The 17,444-nt window shown below is 41.0% G+C and overlaps 1 protein-coding gene across 1 annotated transcript; it reads right to left on the bottom strand.

Moving 5' to 3' along the window:
- Positions 1-246: 246 nt before the first annotated feature.
- On the bottom strand, positions 247-4,001 carry cd248a (CD248 molecule, endosialin a). The gene has a single exon (XM_072458765.1). The coding sequence runs from the start codon at positions 3,798-3,800 to the stop codon at positions 1,512-1,514; it is 2,289 nt and encodes a 762-aa protein (XP_072314866.1). The 5' UTR covers positions 3,801-4,001; the 3' UTR covers positions 247-1,511.
- Positions 4,002-17,444: the final 13,443 nt, after the last annotated feature.

Genomic DNA, 17,444 nt, shown 5'->3' with positions numbered 1-17,444 from the left:
AATACAATAATATATAAAAGGTTAACCCTGATGGATATTACATTTGGATTTACATTTGTTTGCTTCAAGGCCACATTCAGCGTCACAAAGGTCATGCAATTGTGCTCTACATTAAGTTTGCAGCACTAAACATGGTTAGAAATTGCTAGGATATATACAAGATATAATTTTAATACAAAATGGAAACCAAGAATGAAATTTCACATACACACTTGTTTTATTTCACAAGAACTGACAAAGAAAAACTTAACTTTTTTCTTTCCTTTTTCTTTCTATAGAACAAACACAGAACTCTCTGCACTGTTCCTTCTGCACTCAGACAGCACATTCATTTCTTAGTTGTTTTGTAAGTGCTTCTCTTTTCTCCTCAGTCCTCATGTACCAGGGCCACCCATGAGAGCACTTTTGAAAAAACGGTTTCAGACATTTCCTCTTACAATATATTAATCCATGCATTTCGCTGGAGTAAAGTAGTCTGACACACATGGATATAATTCCACGTGGCTGTAAAACATGTGTGGTTGGATTTGAAATGAAACTGCTGGCTGTGTTAATAAATTAGCTTGGTCGGCTGATGGATGGATCACTCATGAACAAGGTCAGTGTCAACGATGAGGCCTCGCGGCTCTGAGAGAACATCTGTACGGCCTTTAGCAGGCAAAGCAGTGGAGGAAAATATTATGAAGAGCGGACATTCCTAAGGGCTAATTTATGTGGGTCTATAAAATCACAGGAACATCACTAATCTGTGTAACTTATAAAAATGGCTCATTCAAAAGAAAAATACATATAAAACAGCTATATACAAAAAGGCCAACGTTTTGGTATTTTCAAATCCAAACTTCCACAAGTCAATGGCTCTTCGCTGGTGAATATGCAACGTGCCCTATAGTCATATTAGCATACTAAAAGAAAATAAAGTCAAATAAAAAGATGTTGTGAAAACATGCTTTAACAAATAAATTAGTGTTGTTGTTGGCACTGCTATGAATTCACAGTGTTTAAAGCTTGATTTGGGATTAATCTTGTTCCAGAGGCAGAAAAAATATTAAAAAGTACTGCTGGAGAACTGCTAAAGTTAGCTATAGATCTTTGGGGCTGACGGTTTCCAAAAGTACAACCGAAAACAACCTACAAAACACATCAGGGGTGCCAATAGTCGACAGTCCAACCCCTTTTAACAGTAACACATATTTACAGTGTTGTACTAAGTGAGCAAGATTAGCTAGGAACAGCTTTGAAGGCACGTGAAAATATCATTTGGTTCCTGCTGTTACACACTTAACACACATGAAATAAGATTACCCAGTGCAATCTTGACACAATAAGCTACGCGGATCAGTGTATAAAGTTTCAAATCTGTCTTTTATTCCACATTGCAAACCAGAGGCCATTAGTCTTGTTTAGTGTCCCGTCTCTGACATGTCAACAAGAGGCACGAGCAAATAGTCCTATAGCAAGCTCATGATTTACCTCTCTGAAGAGTTTGTTTATGTCAATGCCACTCTCACTCAAACATGCGTCTTGACCCCCACCGAAGGGTTAGCAGCCCCCTGTTTATCATGCGCCCCCGAGATCCAGTGATAGCAGTCTGTGGCGTTCTTGCTATTTCGGGACTGCGCCGCACAACGGGTGCAACAGACTATGCCCAGTGCCACCATCACCACGACGAAGATGAAGAGGGGCACGAGAAGGCCGACCAAAAGCCAAGTTCTCCTCTGGCTCGGGTCCTCGTCGTTTTGAACAGGATCCAAGTCGACTCCTTTGCCAACGCCTGAGGAATCCGGAGAAGCGTCCGACTCTGTGGGAAAGAATGGTTTATAGGATGCCGTGATATCCTCGTAGTCCTTTGTAATTTCCTCCTCATCTGCCCCCGGGGCGGGAGAGGTGACAGAGTTTGGTTCCACCTCTTCAGGGGCAATGGGTGCATAGTCATAGTCAAGAGTTCCCTTATAGTGTATGAAGGGATCCTGGTTTACTGGTTTAATACTAGGGTTCATATTGGGGATCAACCAGTTCCAAGCGCCTTCTGAGACTGTGGAGGTGGGCGGCAGGGGGAGGAGAGCAGTGGTGGTCTCCTCCTCATCTTCATACCAATCTGATGTAGTGCTAGAAAGATGGGTTGAAGGGGATATTGTAGGGACAGCAGTTGTGTCAATCTCTGACTGTGAATCTCCCCATAGTGACCATAAATCAGTGTCTGAATTATCAATATTGTCTTCAGACTTGGTAGTGTCCTCTGTTGGGAAATGAGGTTCTTGATCAGCTTTCACAACTTCAGGTGCGACCGTAAGCCATTCTATAGACTGGTCCACCTCAGCAGGCCTGTTAGTGTAAGCCTCGTGTAATGGCCAGTCATAGTCATAGTCTTCAGTCGGCGTGGGTTGGTGTGTGACCCAAGGGAAAGAAGAGGTAGGAATATATTGGTTGTCTCTTTCGCCAACCTTTTGACAGGAATACAAATCTGCCATAAGCTCATACCCAACCTCACAATAACATTCAAATCCACCATCATAATTGACACACATCTGCTCACAAGTGCCCGCAATCTGGCACTCGTCGATGTCCTGGCAGTGGCTCGGGTCCTCGGGCAGCAGGGAGTAGCCCAGATGGCAGTGGCAGATATGAGAACCCGGTGTGTTTTCGCAAGCGTGCTCACAGGGGTCGCTAGCACATTCGTCCACATCGTCGCACTCGCTGTCCTCGCCAGGTTGGTATCCTTCACGACACGTGCATTGAAAAGTACCGGGGGCGTTGACGCAAAGTTGCTCGCAGGGGCTCTGCAGGCACTCGTCCACATCCACACATCCGCGCTCGTCCGGTGCCAGCATGTAACCTTCGGGACAGGCACAGCGGTACCCATCGGAAAGAAGAAGGCACTCGTATTCGCATGGCGCCTCTTGGCAGGCATCAAGCAGCTCACAGCTTTGCCCGTCTTGTTCCAGTTGATAACCGTCTGCGCATTCGCAAAAAAAATGCTTCTCGGTCTGTCTACAGAAATGCTCACAGCCGCCATTGGAATCGTCACACCAGTTGTCTTGGAGCGGGACGTCCAGGCAAATTGGCGAGTTTTTGGACCAACCTGCCGAGCCGTCGTCTTGGAGCATACATAAAACAGTCTTGTGCTCCTTTTCGCCAAGACAAGGTACGGTGGCTACAGAACCAAAGGGGACATGTGTCAGAATAGTACTCATAAGGTTAAATGGGGTGTTGTAGAGGGCGCTGCCCGCCCCTTCGCTTGGCAAGGCGGCACACATTTGCTGGTATCCAAAGTAGCAGAGATAACCTTCGACGGGGACTGAGCAAGAACCATCCATCCACTTGAAGTTGTCCGTGGGTTCTGTTGTGCTGTATCCCATGGCGACACAGCGTGGCACAGAGCACATACTGGGAGAATCTTCCTTCAGCCAGTTGGTGTAATCCGTATCCTGGTCACCTATCGTCCAAGAGTACCCTCGAAGCGGACGTGCAGCGGTGCATTGCCTCGGCAGGCGCTGGAGGCCTATCCACACCTGCACCTTTGTTCGGGAGTACCTCAAGTCTATTGTAGAAAACAAAGAGGCGATCGTCTCTGCATCACTGCTGCGTTTGATCGTGGCCAGGTTGCCGCCCTTATCTTTGCAATCCCTGTATGAGTCTAGAAAAGTTTTGCGTTGGAAGTAGACCACATAACAGCCTTCAGCGGTGCACAGAGCATCTCGTTCTGTCAGATCCTGGCAGAAGACTGAAGAAAATCCCAAAAGAAAGCTGCAAAGACATATGATGAAAAAGACTCCAGCGCTGCTCACCCGGGAGCCCATTCTCTTCAAAAGACAGATGCTATTGTGCCGGTCCTTTGCACTTTCCCCTTCCTGATAGCGCTCTTGCAAGTCGAGGCCTCTTATCTTGGCCTGATGTAGTCCCTATCTAAACTTTTCCCTCTTCATTGGAACACTTTTTGTGCGCCTGTCTTTGCTCCTGATTCTGGCCCTTCAAAACAGTTCTGTGCAAAAGTTGAGTGCAGGCAGATCATCCCAGGGCAAACAGGGAGGGGAGAGAGGAGAGAGAGGCGGGGGGCGTACGGAAAGAGAGAGAAAGAGAGAGAGGAAGAGAGAAGGATGCAAAGAAAAGCGTATGTTTTTGAAGCGGGGGGGCAACGTAGCTCTAGTGTGTGTCAGGATGGGGGGAGGTGAAGCGGACTGTGCGTTTCTGTGCAGAGCCTGTCATATGGTTTTAATAATCTCAAGTCCAGGGACATATTTGGGACACTGCCATTCACCGGCGCACACAAAACCGCATTGTGGAGTGGAGGGAGAACGCAAGAGTTCAGTTAGGAGGATCCATGGTTTGTTTGCCATGCTGTTTCAAGCAAGAGAGATAGCGATTTGCTTTTGTGCAAAGTGGATACAGCAGAATGCCCAAGGGCTTTGAGCTCAACTTAAATGTGTGCTTTCTAGACAAGAAGCAAAAGTATATAAACTACTGTAGAAACTGAAATCCAATAGAGCTCGAGATAGAATTTTCAATTATTAATTTTACCAATGGAGATTCTAAGATACTGAATACTTCTAACTAGTGTGATAAATGTAATTACCAGTGATGACAGAGCATTTTTTGGGTTGTTCCATGTTTTTTGGTACATTTTTTTTACATAAGTAAATTGCCAAAACCTAAAAAAAAAAATCTATGTCATGAATAAATTGACAATTATTTTAACCATGGTTTAGTATATTACCAACTACGGCATTGTCTAATGACAATATAAATAAATACATTTACACTAATAGGTTGCGTACATTACATTGTCAAGATGACTATAAGTTTGCTAGATTTCTCTACTACCGTTGTGTAGTAAAACTGTATAATTTGATCATTTATTCTTTCTGAAAGAAATATGACATTTGAAAGACACATTTCTGCTTCATCCTGGAACAGACAAATAAAATCGGTTGCACAAACCTGATCCAGGCCATGCTTTTAAAATGAGATCTCAATGGGTTATTACCTTGTTAATAAAGGTTAATAAAGATTCATCTTAATGTAGTAGTAGTTACGTTTTTCATTCTCGTCCATGAAAACATTCATAGTCAAACACCTTCCCAGACTAATAGTGTAACCCTGAGCCTGCTGCACTGAGCCGTGTAGTATATTATAGTATAGTAGTATAGTAAATTATAGTATAGTAGTATAGTATATTATAGTATAGTATATTATAGTATAGTAGTATAGTAGTATAGTATGTACACACAAAACACAAACACGGCTGAGGAGGAGGAGGTCAGTGCTGTGGAAGAGGAGGAAGAGGCCTCTGGGTTTGCAATGAAAACACGAACTGGTCCCATGAAATAGAGACATGTTCTGAGGGTCCCGGGCTGAAGCGGGGGGAGGGCGGGGGGCAGTAGCGGGACGGGTGTATGTATGTGTGTTTAATAAGTCCAGCAGTCTGTTTGTGGAGACCCCATGCTGCGTCAGAGCACATCAGCGTTTAAGTCTGCGGCCTTCACAGCACCTGGAGCTACAGCACATTTCAGACAGAGCACGCCATGGACACAATATGCTGCACTCGGAAACATCGGGTCCAGAGCCAAGATAAGTCACATCCAAATAATAAAGTGGATAATCAAGTTACAAAACTGTGGAACATTCAAGACTTTTCTTATAAAGTCAACCATAGATAAGTTCTTTTGTTACTTTAAGTCCAATTTAAAATCACACTCAAGAAGTTAAAACAAGGTCAATTATCCTCATTATCAACATTATAAAATTACAACTTGAAATTAAAAGTAGCCAGATGTGATTCTTTGAAAGCTCCTTATGTCCTTGCCTCTGATACTACTAATTAATCATTTCTATTAATACCATAATGAATCCCTCTCATTATTTTGTTCTGGACACACGTTTCTTACTGTGGGATCCAGTGTAGTTCTGTGTTTAAAACCACTCGTGCATAATACAGTTTAACATTTCACTTTTAAATAGTCATTGCCTGTCAGAAACACTCCATTGCCAGCCATGTGAATAATATTTTCAAAGCACTTTTCACTGTTGTACATTTTGGCTCAGCGTTTGATGGTTTCTTATCCACTTGCTTTTGGGGATTTCAAAGATTGATTATGTGAGCGTCTCGGCATCTCAAGTTTTATCCTCCTCAATTCACTTGCCAAGTCTTAGTCCTTTTACCCTGGTTCAGTCTGACCTGGGATTTATGTTGGCCGGGTTAATTGTACCCCACTGTGCCATCACTTAAATGCAGCACCTCCCCAAACAGCATGTTTTATGGTAACATGACGTTTTCAGGTCAACTGGTGTTTAACGTTCATGACCAGACTTTAGCCACTGCTTGCAAAACAAAGTTTGACCCTTTGTGTGCACGCCTGTCTCCCAGAATCCATCACTGCTGCAGTGCACAGCATAAACAGCATGTGTGGGTCATTATGTCCAGAGTCAATCCTGCTGCAGAACAGTGAGAGTCTGAAAGCTTAATGAGGTTATCTCAAAACACAGGGTTGCAGTCACACTCACTTCTGAAAAATATGTCTCACCATAAAAACATGAGCTCCAGACAGTCCACTGAAAGACAGGCCATTTTATACAAAGTTCTGTTTACAGCAGAAATGTATTTGCTGAACATTTAAGTTGCACAATTATGAAAAATACATTCAGTAAATGTCTTGACAAACTGACAAACACATCAGCAAAATTATGGAGGGTCAAAATGTTTAATTTGACAGCTTTTTACATTAAAAAAAACACATATTCAGTAATTGCAGAGCCAGAAGAAAGAATCTGAACGACGACCTTCAGCGAGAGAAGATGACAATTTATTTAATTATTTTGCACATTTAGATTCAGCCAATAATATGACAGGTGCTTCTAAAAGGAATGCATTAAGGTCAGGGATGATGTCTTGGGATGATGTCTTGGGATGATGTCTTGGGACGATGGCAGAGTTTGTGCACCAATTAAGGATAAAGACTTTAAACTCTTCAAAAACACTCTCTGCCATATGCTCCAAAGCTCATGTTTCATTCATCCATCATCCCAGTCCTCAGTGTGTGACTTTGAACTAACCTGTAATTTTCTCACTTTTACTATTTTCAGTGTCTACTTCAAACCACTTTCCATCATCAGATTTATGCCGATGCCCATTGCTTTCAAAATAACTGAATATTTTTGGAAACTGTGGTGGGTAAGGAGAGTTGACTTGGACACAGAACAAGTGGATGAAAGAGCACTCTTGGGGGGGTTGTGGTTCTTGGTGGTGGGACAGGCCCATCTCTAAAGGCTCTTCTCTCTGGTGTGTGAAGCAGTTCCAAGAGATTCACTGCTGCTGACTTTCATTAAGCCAAACACGCCATTGTCATGACTGGCCTCAGATACCACCAAAGAGAATGCTGTCGCCATACGAGAGTCATTAAATTGTATAGCGTACGAGTCACTATGTTTGGCATTGATCTGACGCTGACAGGCAAATGTTGACGTGCTGTAGCGGAGCTTGTTGTCAGGAAAAATGCACAAAAGGATGATTTATCTTTGCATCTTAAAAGGGGTTTCTGGCTATAGAACGTTCCGGAGGGTTCACGCAACACGACTGCAGAGAGACTGAGGATCCACAGCAGCCTCGTGCAGACCAATGGGATTATACCGACACCGACTGGATCTGCGGCGTTTTTGCTTGTCCCGAAGAAGCCTGATGTGTGTGTCCTCAGCTTAATGGGCTCGACGCATGGGAGGTGACAAACGACTGCTGCCCAGTGGTGAAGTGGTTAAGCCGGCAGCACACATGCTAGGCTCCACGTGCGGCTGTTGTGAGTTCAATAATGCTTTGATAATATACTGTATGTCCTCCCTTCTCTCTCATCCCCATTTCACATTAAAGCCCTGTCCAATTCAGCCGATGGGCCAAAAAATTCTTAAAAATAAAATAAACTAATAAAAAACGAACACAGCAGCGATGAACTGCAGCGGTCCAGCAACAGCTTCAAAAGTTTGATTGACAACTTCAAAATGTGAGATTATAAAAGTATTATTTAAATACATTTCAGGAGCGAAAAGCTGCCTGTATGAAGTGTCAAGATGTTTGCACAAATGTATTGAAACAGTTTTATTGACTCATTATTCATCCAAAGACAAAGCTGACCACGGGACGGACCAATAGTCATTTTGCAAAATACAAAACATGAAAACTGGACACATGCGAGTAGTTTTTATTAATGTTGATACTAACTTTGAGCAGTTATCCTGTCAGCCCATCGCTCTGTCAAAGAAACTCTCTGATTGGCTGTAGTGTAGGCGACAGCGCAAGGTTTACACAAGCTTCTATTTTGGCTTGTTGCTGACCGGAGCGATTGTCACATGTCACACACGTTCCAAGGATCGTTCCCCGTGTCGAGCCCATAAGACCGTGTTCCAGCTCCAGGTTTTCAGGCCCTCGAACCCTGTGCTTGAGCCTTTTAGAAGACCACCTTAACTCCACATTCTCCTTTGCCCCAATTCTTTTTTTTCATCCTCAAGATTTTAATTAATTCATTATAATAAATGTTTTGTTGTTTTCTCTTCCTTTATGTTTCATATGAGCCGGGGCGTTTATTGCCAAGTGGCCAACTTATGAAAATGAAAAAATAAATGGAGTTTAGGACCTGATTTCAATGTAAGCTCTATCAATTCACTAGGGTAAGTCTACTGTTAATGGAGCACTGCAAAACCTTTCTGGTGGAGGGTTATGTTCTTCCTTTGCTCTGCCTGGAATGTTCCACAGCAATATATATTTCTGTCAAGCGTTTATTTAATTACCTTGAACAACATGTGCTCTTAAAGTCACATTGTACAGCTCTCATGCATGTTGTTGAGTCACACATTGTAAAATATTGTTATAATATATGATTGTCAGAGAAACCACACGCTATATTGTCAGAAACACCACTAGAAATTTAATATAGACTGAGACAGAGTTGTCGGTGCTTTCATAAATCTCCCTTGAAGGAAAAACCAGTGTAACCAGTGTGCATCCTGTAATATATTCCACCCCATCTGATCTGCCTGCACCCCACACCACCGAGCGCAAATTCCAGATGACAGCTCATATGTAGTTCCCATCGGAGGGAACGAAGCACAGATAAAGACTTAAGATTCCGATCAGACATCTGGGATTTTGAGTGGTTTCCCAGGCATGCCACGGCACTCCGCTCGCTCATATCTTCTGAATGCATGTTTCAGAAAATGTTATCTTTAATTTCCCTCACAAGCAAGTGTGGAGTTCTTTGATGTGTGAACAAAGGGATGCTTAGCAGGCTTTATGTACAAAGAATAGAACATGACAAGTGGCTTTAGTCAGGGCTGTCTGTGTTTGGTATTAATCAGGTTTAATTCATAGTAGTAGGTCTGAGGGTCATAAAGCTTTAGATGGATGAAAATACAACATTTTACGCTGAAACAATATCAAATGTTTAAAAATTGTCACCTAAATAGTAAGATTTCGGGTTAGAGTGCAGCTAACACTTTTAAGGATTCATTGAAGTATTTCTGAAAAAACAGCGGACCTAAAGCTGACCTCTGTGGTGCTCTTTAAGAAATGTTTTCTTTCAAGTGCACTTTTTCCTATGCTTTATGGTAAAAGATACAGATGTTGTGACTTACTTTGCAGCAGAAGCATTGGTTTTCAGTTTTATAAATGAGGTGCAAAAGACAAAAAAATATCATGGCATTTTGGGCCAAAACAAGCAGGAGACGAGAGCTAGAGCACTGTGCAAGCAGGCGCACGTAAGAAATCTATATATTATTAATGTGGCAGACCTGGGTTATTCAAACATTATAAAAACCTCTGTGATTTGGAACTATGAATAACATTACTAAGAAATGCAGGAAGGTTAAAACCTCTTTGCAGTTTTGTTGAATGATATTGCTGTACAAATCAATTTAAAATATATGATACTTTTTTTCTGCCACTAGAAACAACCATTGACTACATTTATATGCAATAAAAACCCATTCATAACCGGAATGTTAGCAATAACACGGTTACGCATGGCCACGCGAACCCTAATAACCCTTTTGAAAAAACAGAATATGCTCATAAACCGCAATATGACCCCTGGGATAACTCGTTTTCTAACCCCCGAATATCTGTCATGTATACGCCGATCAGAAGGAACATGCTACAGTCTGTGGTCGTTGCTGTTGGCTTTGGATACAGGAAGAAGAAGTGAAATGACATGCATTTGCGTCATGCACCGTAATTTGGGTCGAGATATCCCAAATGATGACAATAACCTTGTATACAAGGGTAACTTTAGTTGCCACGCATGTAAATGGGTTATTCCAAATGTTTCAGAAACCAGAATTGACCTTAACCGAATACTGACGGATATAAAAGGTAGCCATTGTGTAAATCATGTTCATCTTCCAACATGGTGTTAATTAGCACATATAATGTATCATTTGTTAAAGGGCAGGGAGAACTTGACAAAGCTCTGACAAAGGAGAGCTAATGACTATGTACATGTGATCAGAATGTACTATGTAGTACTTGAAATGAGAGCACAGAATGAGTTGACAGCAGAGTTGCTATTTTGACTTCACAAAAATTCTGAACTTGTTGCAAATACATAAACCTAAGATACTACAACTACAACTGCTTTTAAGCCATTGTAAATTGACCCTATCAGACCTCGTAGTTGTAGTATGTTCTTCCAATAGTTGAGCAGAATGAAATAAAGCGTGGCATATGCTCCAGCGGTGTGGCTAATGAGAGTGATTTTGGCTGAAGCAGCGTAAACATTCTTTGTACCACTATTAAAACAATGGTTCTGTCTCAGAGGAATATAGACTATGGGTCTCTCCTTTCCCCGTCCGCTCATCATTGTCTGTTAACAATTTAACACAATGGAAACATTTTTCATTGATGTGTATCACTGTACGTGCATTATACAACAGCACTTTATTGGGTCAGAACTAAGGCTCAACTCAAAATATTGATACAGAAATATTATTGTGGCAATATACGCATCAATACAGAGATGTGCATAGTGATAGTTAATAACAAATTGGTGAGTTATACATGCATATGTTTGCACAAATCTAATGACTGAATAGTTCAAAGTAATAGTGAATTTATGCTTTTAAAAGAGATGTAACATAACCACTAAGTGAGGTCGTGGTAAAAATAAAAAAAACTCAAAGTTGTGCTTAGCACAGAGCACACATAAGCAGCAGTGTAGTAGACTAAATAGTAAAGGTACTTAAGTACTCTTAAATAATATTGATAAGATAAGATAAGATAATCCTTTAATATCCACACAAGGGGAAATGTCGTTGTTACAACGCAGTAGAACAGGAGGAAAGGACAAATTATAGGAAGTTTCAAAAAAAAAAAAATCTGGAATTTTGAATGAATTGGAAGTAAATGTATAGGCCACTCTAGGGATTTAGTAGAAATTTTAAAAAGCCCCTCAAGTATTTTTTTGTGATATTATATGTTATGCCTACAATGCAGGCAACAATCATTATACATCAGAATTGCTTTTATTCAATCCAAAAGGGAAATTCTAAAAATCCCATCCATGGGTTTCAGTTTGTGTTTTAAATTGTTAATTGCTATGGACCTTTTTTATCATTCTGAAACCAATGGAAGTAATAAATGAAATGTATTACTGTAATAGAACCCCTGTGAAATAATGCCTGGCATCAGTATCGGTGCATCACATACAGAGTATTGTATTGTATTCTGATAGTAAAGACGTGATTTTAAATTTCAATGCATTTTGTTTTGCATAAAAAAAAACATTTGTAGACATTACTATCCATGTATCAGGACATGAATATTATCAAGCTCTGAATATTGGGATATGTATCATATCATGGACCCTGTATTTGTATACATCCTGTATCTGAGGTACTGGGTAATACTCAGCCCTTGTCAGAACAAATGACACAACAGAAGAAACATTTTCAAATGATCACATGGATCCTCGGTCTATTAATAATATACTCACAACAAAGACGCGCCGTAAGAGAACAGGTATTTTCAAGTAGCACAAAACAGAATAAAATAGCGAGTACAGAGTTCTAAATATGTCAGAATGCTATAGCTTGTGGGCATTCTTTCACTATAAGCTAATAGCTAACGCCTGTGAAACCTACATAGACTGTTTTCACATTTCAAAACAGTAAAAATCAGGTCCAGCGCCTGTAAGATCTGGCGCTGACATAGTGGCTGTATGTTTTTGATGGCAGGCTTGTAAAATGAGCAGACAGTGTGCGATGGTTACACCTAATGGGAGGTCAGGGTGCACTCAGGTCACGTGTCAGCCTGCGGCGAGCGCTCAGGAGTGACAGTGGAGTGGTGATTGGCGGCGTTTACAGCAAATATTAGATGTCTGCCAGTGATTTGTTCCGTTGTAAAGAGTTTTAAATGTGGTATAAGGTATTTTAAGAGATTAATACGTTTTTTTCCGATGATATTTCTACCACCAAAATCTTTGAACGTGCCGATTCCTTTTCATTTCACACTAAAACATCACATTTTTGCTGCATCTCTTGAACTAACTTGACCTAGTTCATAATCAGCTAATTTCTCGTTTCCTGAAGTTTTCCAAAAGTCTCGTAATCAGACATAATCATTCTGTTTAAACTGATTTGGAGCACACTTCACACATTTGCCTCTAAATAACATGTCACGGCGCCGCATCAGACGGCCTGGCTTCGCTACTTTAGAAACCTAATTAGATTTACTGCATGGCTGAAGTGTTTATACATTAGCATTATTGTACCAAAGAGCTAAGCCACTGCCCAATAAACAAATGACTATCAGTAAGAAACGGCGCGATAAGCCGCAGAGTGCGTTCTCTAATCTAACACCAGCACGCTGTTCCATTTGAGAATAGTGCCATATTCCCATAAATCACGGCTTATCTGTGTTTGTCGTTTGCTTGGGCCGGAGCCTCTTCACAAAAGAGAAGATGGAGGTCACGGTCAGGTTGGTTCTGTTAACATCACTGAACATAAAGCAGCCGCACAGAACCAGCTAACTACTTACATAAAGCTTTTATTGACACTCAGAGGTACATGTCTGCACTTTATACGAAGGTCTGTTCGAGATGTCTTTAACCTGTGCACTTTTGGCTAATCTTTGGCTCTCCGGGTGCATGAGTCTCACCCTGACAGTTTGTCCAGTTAATTAGTGATACTACCAAAGCAGGACATAACATTACGTGTGGTGATCTATATTGCTGCCACGCTATTAGGACAAGAGTAGTTTTAATTAGGGACCTCATGTAAATCGTAATAACGCTGCCTGTGTTTCTAAACCTGTGTGTGAATCATTCAAGTCTGGGAAAATGTCTGTTAACATTTCTCCAAATTTGACCTATGTGCTATATTTATTTCAGTAAATGCAGAGGTCCTGTGAGAATGTTCATTTCAGTGATTTGGGTTTTTTATTGCATCGGTTCAACATACAGTATCTTTACATCCTTTTTACATCCAGATTTGAACTAAATTGATAGAATTGATTTGTCACAGACTATTTTCAAAACCAATTATGACACAAAACAAACTGGGATAAAAACGTGACCAGAAGTACAACCCTGTTGTCGCGGCAACAGAGGACTGAGCAGCATGAAGGCTTTTCGAGAATCTTTTGGCGCTTGTGTGTGAGAATCTATGATCGTGTGGATTTAGATTCCACGATTGTAACAATGTGGTAAAGTGGCCTAAATTACTGACATTCGGCTTACGAGTTGCGAATGCACTTACATGTGAAGAACACAGGCGTTGTAGGGTCGATTACAGTCCTAAGGTCAAACAAATCCTGTGTAAATCAGGTTTTTTAACAAGACCCTGGGAAATTGTAAGTTAAATTGACCAAAGACCAACTTTCACTTCAACATCGACTGTTTCCTCTTTGCCAATGTTTCTTCAACAACTGACAAAGAACACACGTACTCAATGCATCTTGTCAAACTAACTCCAATCTTTACGCTTGCCCAACTTATCAAAAGAATAATATTCACATAACAGGAGTTTTAAGTTAAAGTGACAGCGCATTGATCATAAACCATCAACAGCTAATGGATAATAATAGGGTGAGTTTAATATGCCAGAACAGAAACTCCCATGTTCCCTCATTCTACACTAAAATAGCTTTGCTTCTGTCTGCTGCCACCGGGACACCGACATTAAAGAAAAATGGAAATACCCCCCCCCCCCCCCCCCGTGTAGCCTGCTGCTAAACTGAGCTGACATCCGCCTTTTTTAACATAGACTCTGATTATCTGCGTGGGTCCGCCTCAATGATTTCTAAAGTGCACACAGCAGAGCTCTCATTTTGGAGATGGGAGAACACACTTTGGGGCATTGTTACTTTTGTATTTGGAGTAATAGTGTCGCAGAGAAAGCAGAGGCTACTGAAGCAGAGGATACTGTGGAGTGGCAAGAACGTAAGGCAGTGATGGCAGTGGATGGATAAAAGAATCACGATGATAATAATCAATAAAATAATAAAAACAAGGTTAACAAAATTATGCGTGGTCATAAAAAGAACATTACAAACAGCATAAAATAAGGAGGCAATAAAAGCAGACAACAAAACAAACAGAAAAACAGCCCAATAGATAAATAAACTCATAATAAAATAAAAAGATGGGAATCGTTCATCATTTAGTGAAGTAAAAAGCTGTCAATAAATGGTCAAAAAGGTCAATAAAATGGATTCTATTAAACGTGTAATTTTTGCACGGTCAATATGTAAAGTTACACCTTTTCCTGATCTCAGATAATGTGCAGAACTTGAATAAGAATAGTTCAGTGCGCTCCGACAATGTATACAATGCCCTTTACATTCATCAGGATTATGGGTAAAAACCGAAGTCACTTTTGATTGCTAATTAAACGTCGACTTTGACCACAGGGATAAACAAAAGGTACTTCGAAGGACGGACAGTGTGTCTGCAAGGCTTATTAACAATTCCTCTTTCCACATGAATTCCAGTATTGTTCCTTCTGTACACCCCTTAGTTTCATTTTATGACCAAAGGCATCGTGTACAACTCAAATGCGCTTGATAAATTGACAAATATTCATTGCACGTCATCTCTATTATATGCAGCACATACAAAAGGGGTATTAGCCGTGCAGAATGTGCCGTCGATTAGTGCGAAAACGTGTGCCGACTGCCTCTATCCATTTTTGCAATGATTTTCGATGGTCTATGCATGGGAATTGTACATGCTTAGTCATAAGAATGTTGAATGTGAATACTTTCTATGTCTTTGTACATGGTTGGTAAGCTAATCAACCACTTCGGTAAAAACAAACTTGTTGCATATCATATTCCACATTCATACAGCTATACCAACAAACATAATGTCAGCAATCAAGCTCTGTAGTGTAGGTCTGCAGTTCTTCGTGAAAAACAGCTCTTTAACATAAATCAACAGTGTACGTTCACTAATGTAGCTGCAGGTGCTATAAACAGAGCAGGAGATCAGACACGGTTTGCTTGATTGGTATTATGGAAGTTGGAAATGCAGGCAAATGGAAGGACAGACATGCTAATACAGCTGGGCACCCTGTTAGAGCGAATACATTTAAATAATATTTCTGCGAGAGCTTTGGAGGCTTAGCGGGAGCAGCCCTCGAAGGTCTGCTGCACTTTTCACATTCATTTAGACACATCATATTGCCATCCTACATGTTGTTACCCGACCTGTCACAGAAGAAACACACAGTGAACTTGAGTGTGTACAGAAAATAATAATGCTGAATCAAGATACGCAGATTTTTATTGATTTGTTTTTTCCTCAAATGTGTGTGGTGGATGAGTTCTGCATGTTGCAAGTACACAAATCTGTACTGTGAACGGGACAAGGCACAAGCTTCTGTGAGTTTGATGTGGCCACTCCGCGGTGCTACACTTCTGAGTCCAGACAGAATTGTACATAATATATCCTGTGAAATCCACCTCAGATTTGGTGGGGATTCGTTTCTATTTTCACAACATGAAATTAATGTTTATAGTTACTATGTAAGATTAGCCTAGCTCTGGGCCCGTGCTAGCTCGGCTTTAGCCGCCATCGTGCTGATTGGTTAAAGCACCGGTCATTGAACCCAATACAAATGAATCTTTGATCTTTCAGGTCTTATTATAATTCTATGATAGAACAGTCTATGAATGTTGCCAGTTCTGAATAACCTAATCTTGTTCTATTAATACTACTATATCTGGGCCCTCGCGGCCCGACTCAACCGAATCAACTAAGCTATCATGTTGCATAGGTCAATGCTATGCTAGCTACATGGGCTACATTTTAGGCAAACCATTAACAAGTGTTTTTGTTCCCAGTTTTGTGATTAAAAAGAGTTGCACGCAGCTTGAATTACTTGACGGAAGTTGCTTTTCAAGTGTATGCTTTTGACAACATTTCTAACGTACAGGCCACCATTAGGCAGCAGTTCTTTTGCTCTATTGAGTCTGTGTGATTTGCTTGTTCCCTTCATTTAATCACATATGGGTAATTACAACTTGTCCTTCTCATTTGTTATGTAATGTTCTGCTTGTTCATTGTTGGAAGTGTGCAGAGACGACAGACTAATGGAGGACTGCTAATGTAGTAATGCTGTGCTAATGTTGTTGCATAAGAGTCCCAGACAGGGAAACTCAGAGCTGAATAAAGTTCTTTCGACTATTAAACTAGAAAATACATGTCACAATGTTTCAAGATATTTACATTTTCCATTCAATCTGTCATGAGGAATGGGACAAAGAAGCCACCATATTCAGTTTACTTCAGGCCTAAGCTAATGGCCTTTTAGGGACAGCATTAAAAAGGCGTGCACATAATATTTTTGACCTCCCTCAATAGTCTATAGGCTGTTTTCTATGTAGATCCGTGAGTCCACATACCTCCTGAGAAGCCTTTTTCTGGTTGATTTCTTTAATCTGCATTTTGACTGTCAGCAGTAAGAATCTGCTCTTACATCTCTCAGCTTCCCTTTAGCACCCACGTCTCCCGTCTTTCAAAAGCACAAGGTCATTCTTTACGCTCTGGACAAAGTCTGAGTAATGCCACCACACACATTCCTCAAATATGATCCGATTTCCCCCCCTTTTTCTCACTTTGACGAATAGCTGAGAATTCTCTTGTAGTTATTGCCAAGGTTACCGCTGAGACATAAATGTTATAGTGGAGCCACCCTGCTAGAGACTTCCAACGTGTGTTTTTAGCCATGAGCTTTGGCAGTTTGAAGCAGAAGGTGGGGGTGGAGTGAGTGTTCCTACAGCTGGACAGCGAATAGGCTAATCTATAGAGCAGACTGAAGTTCTTTGTCTTTGCCAGTATCTTCCAGACATTACGCCCAGGGAGAAAACACCGTGATCTTCCTTTTCGGCCATAAGAAATAAAGAATGCTAGTATAAAAACATTTACATGAATACTGAATAGATTCATGCAAGACACATAATGGTGGAG

This window comes from Eucyclogobius newberryi, unplaced genomic scaffold (assembly GCF_026437365.1).
Source record: "Eucyclogobius newberryi isolate DKJ021-1_F unplaced genomic scaffold, fEucNew1.0.hap1 SCAF_22, whole genome shotgun sequence".
Classification (NCBI taxonomy): Eukaryota; Metazoa; Chordata; class Actinopteri; order Gobiiformes; family Gobiidae; genus Eucyclogobius; species Eucyclogobius newberryi.
The sequence above is the reverse complement of the archived record's forward strand: the minus strand, read 5'-3'. Positions and strand labels throughout refer to the sequence as shown.

What these genes read in the sequence shown, in the direction of transcription:
- cd248a (XM_072458765.1), bottom strand. Translation starts at nt 3,800, where the DNA reads ATGGGCTCCCGGGTGAGCAGCGCTGGAGTCTTTTTCATCATATGTCTT.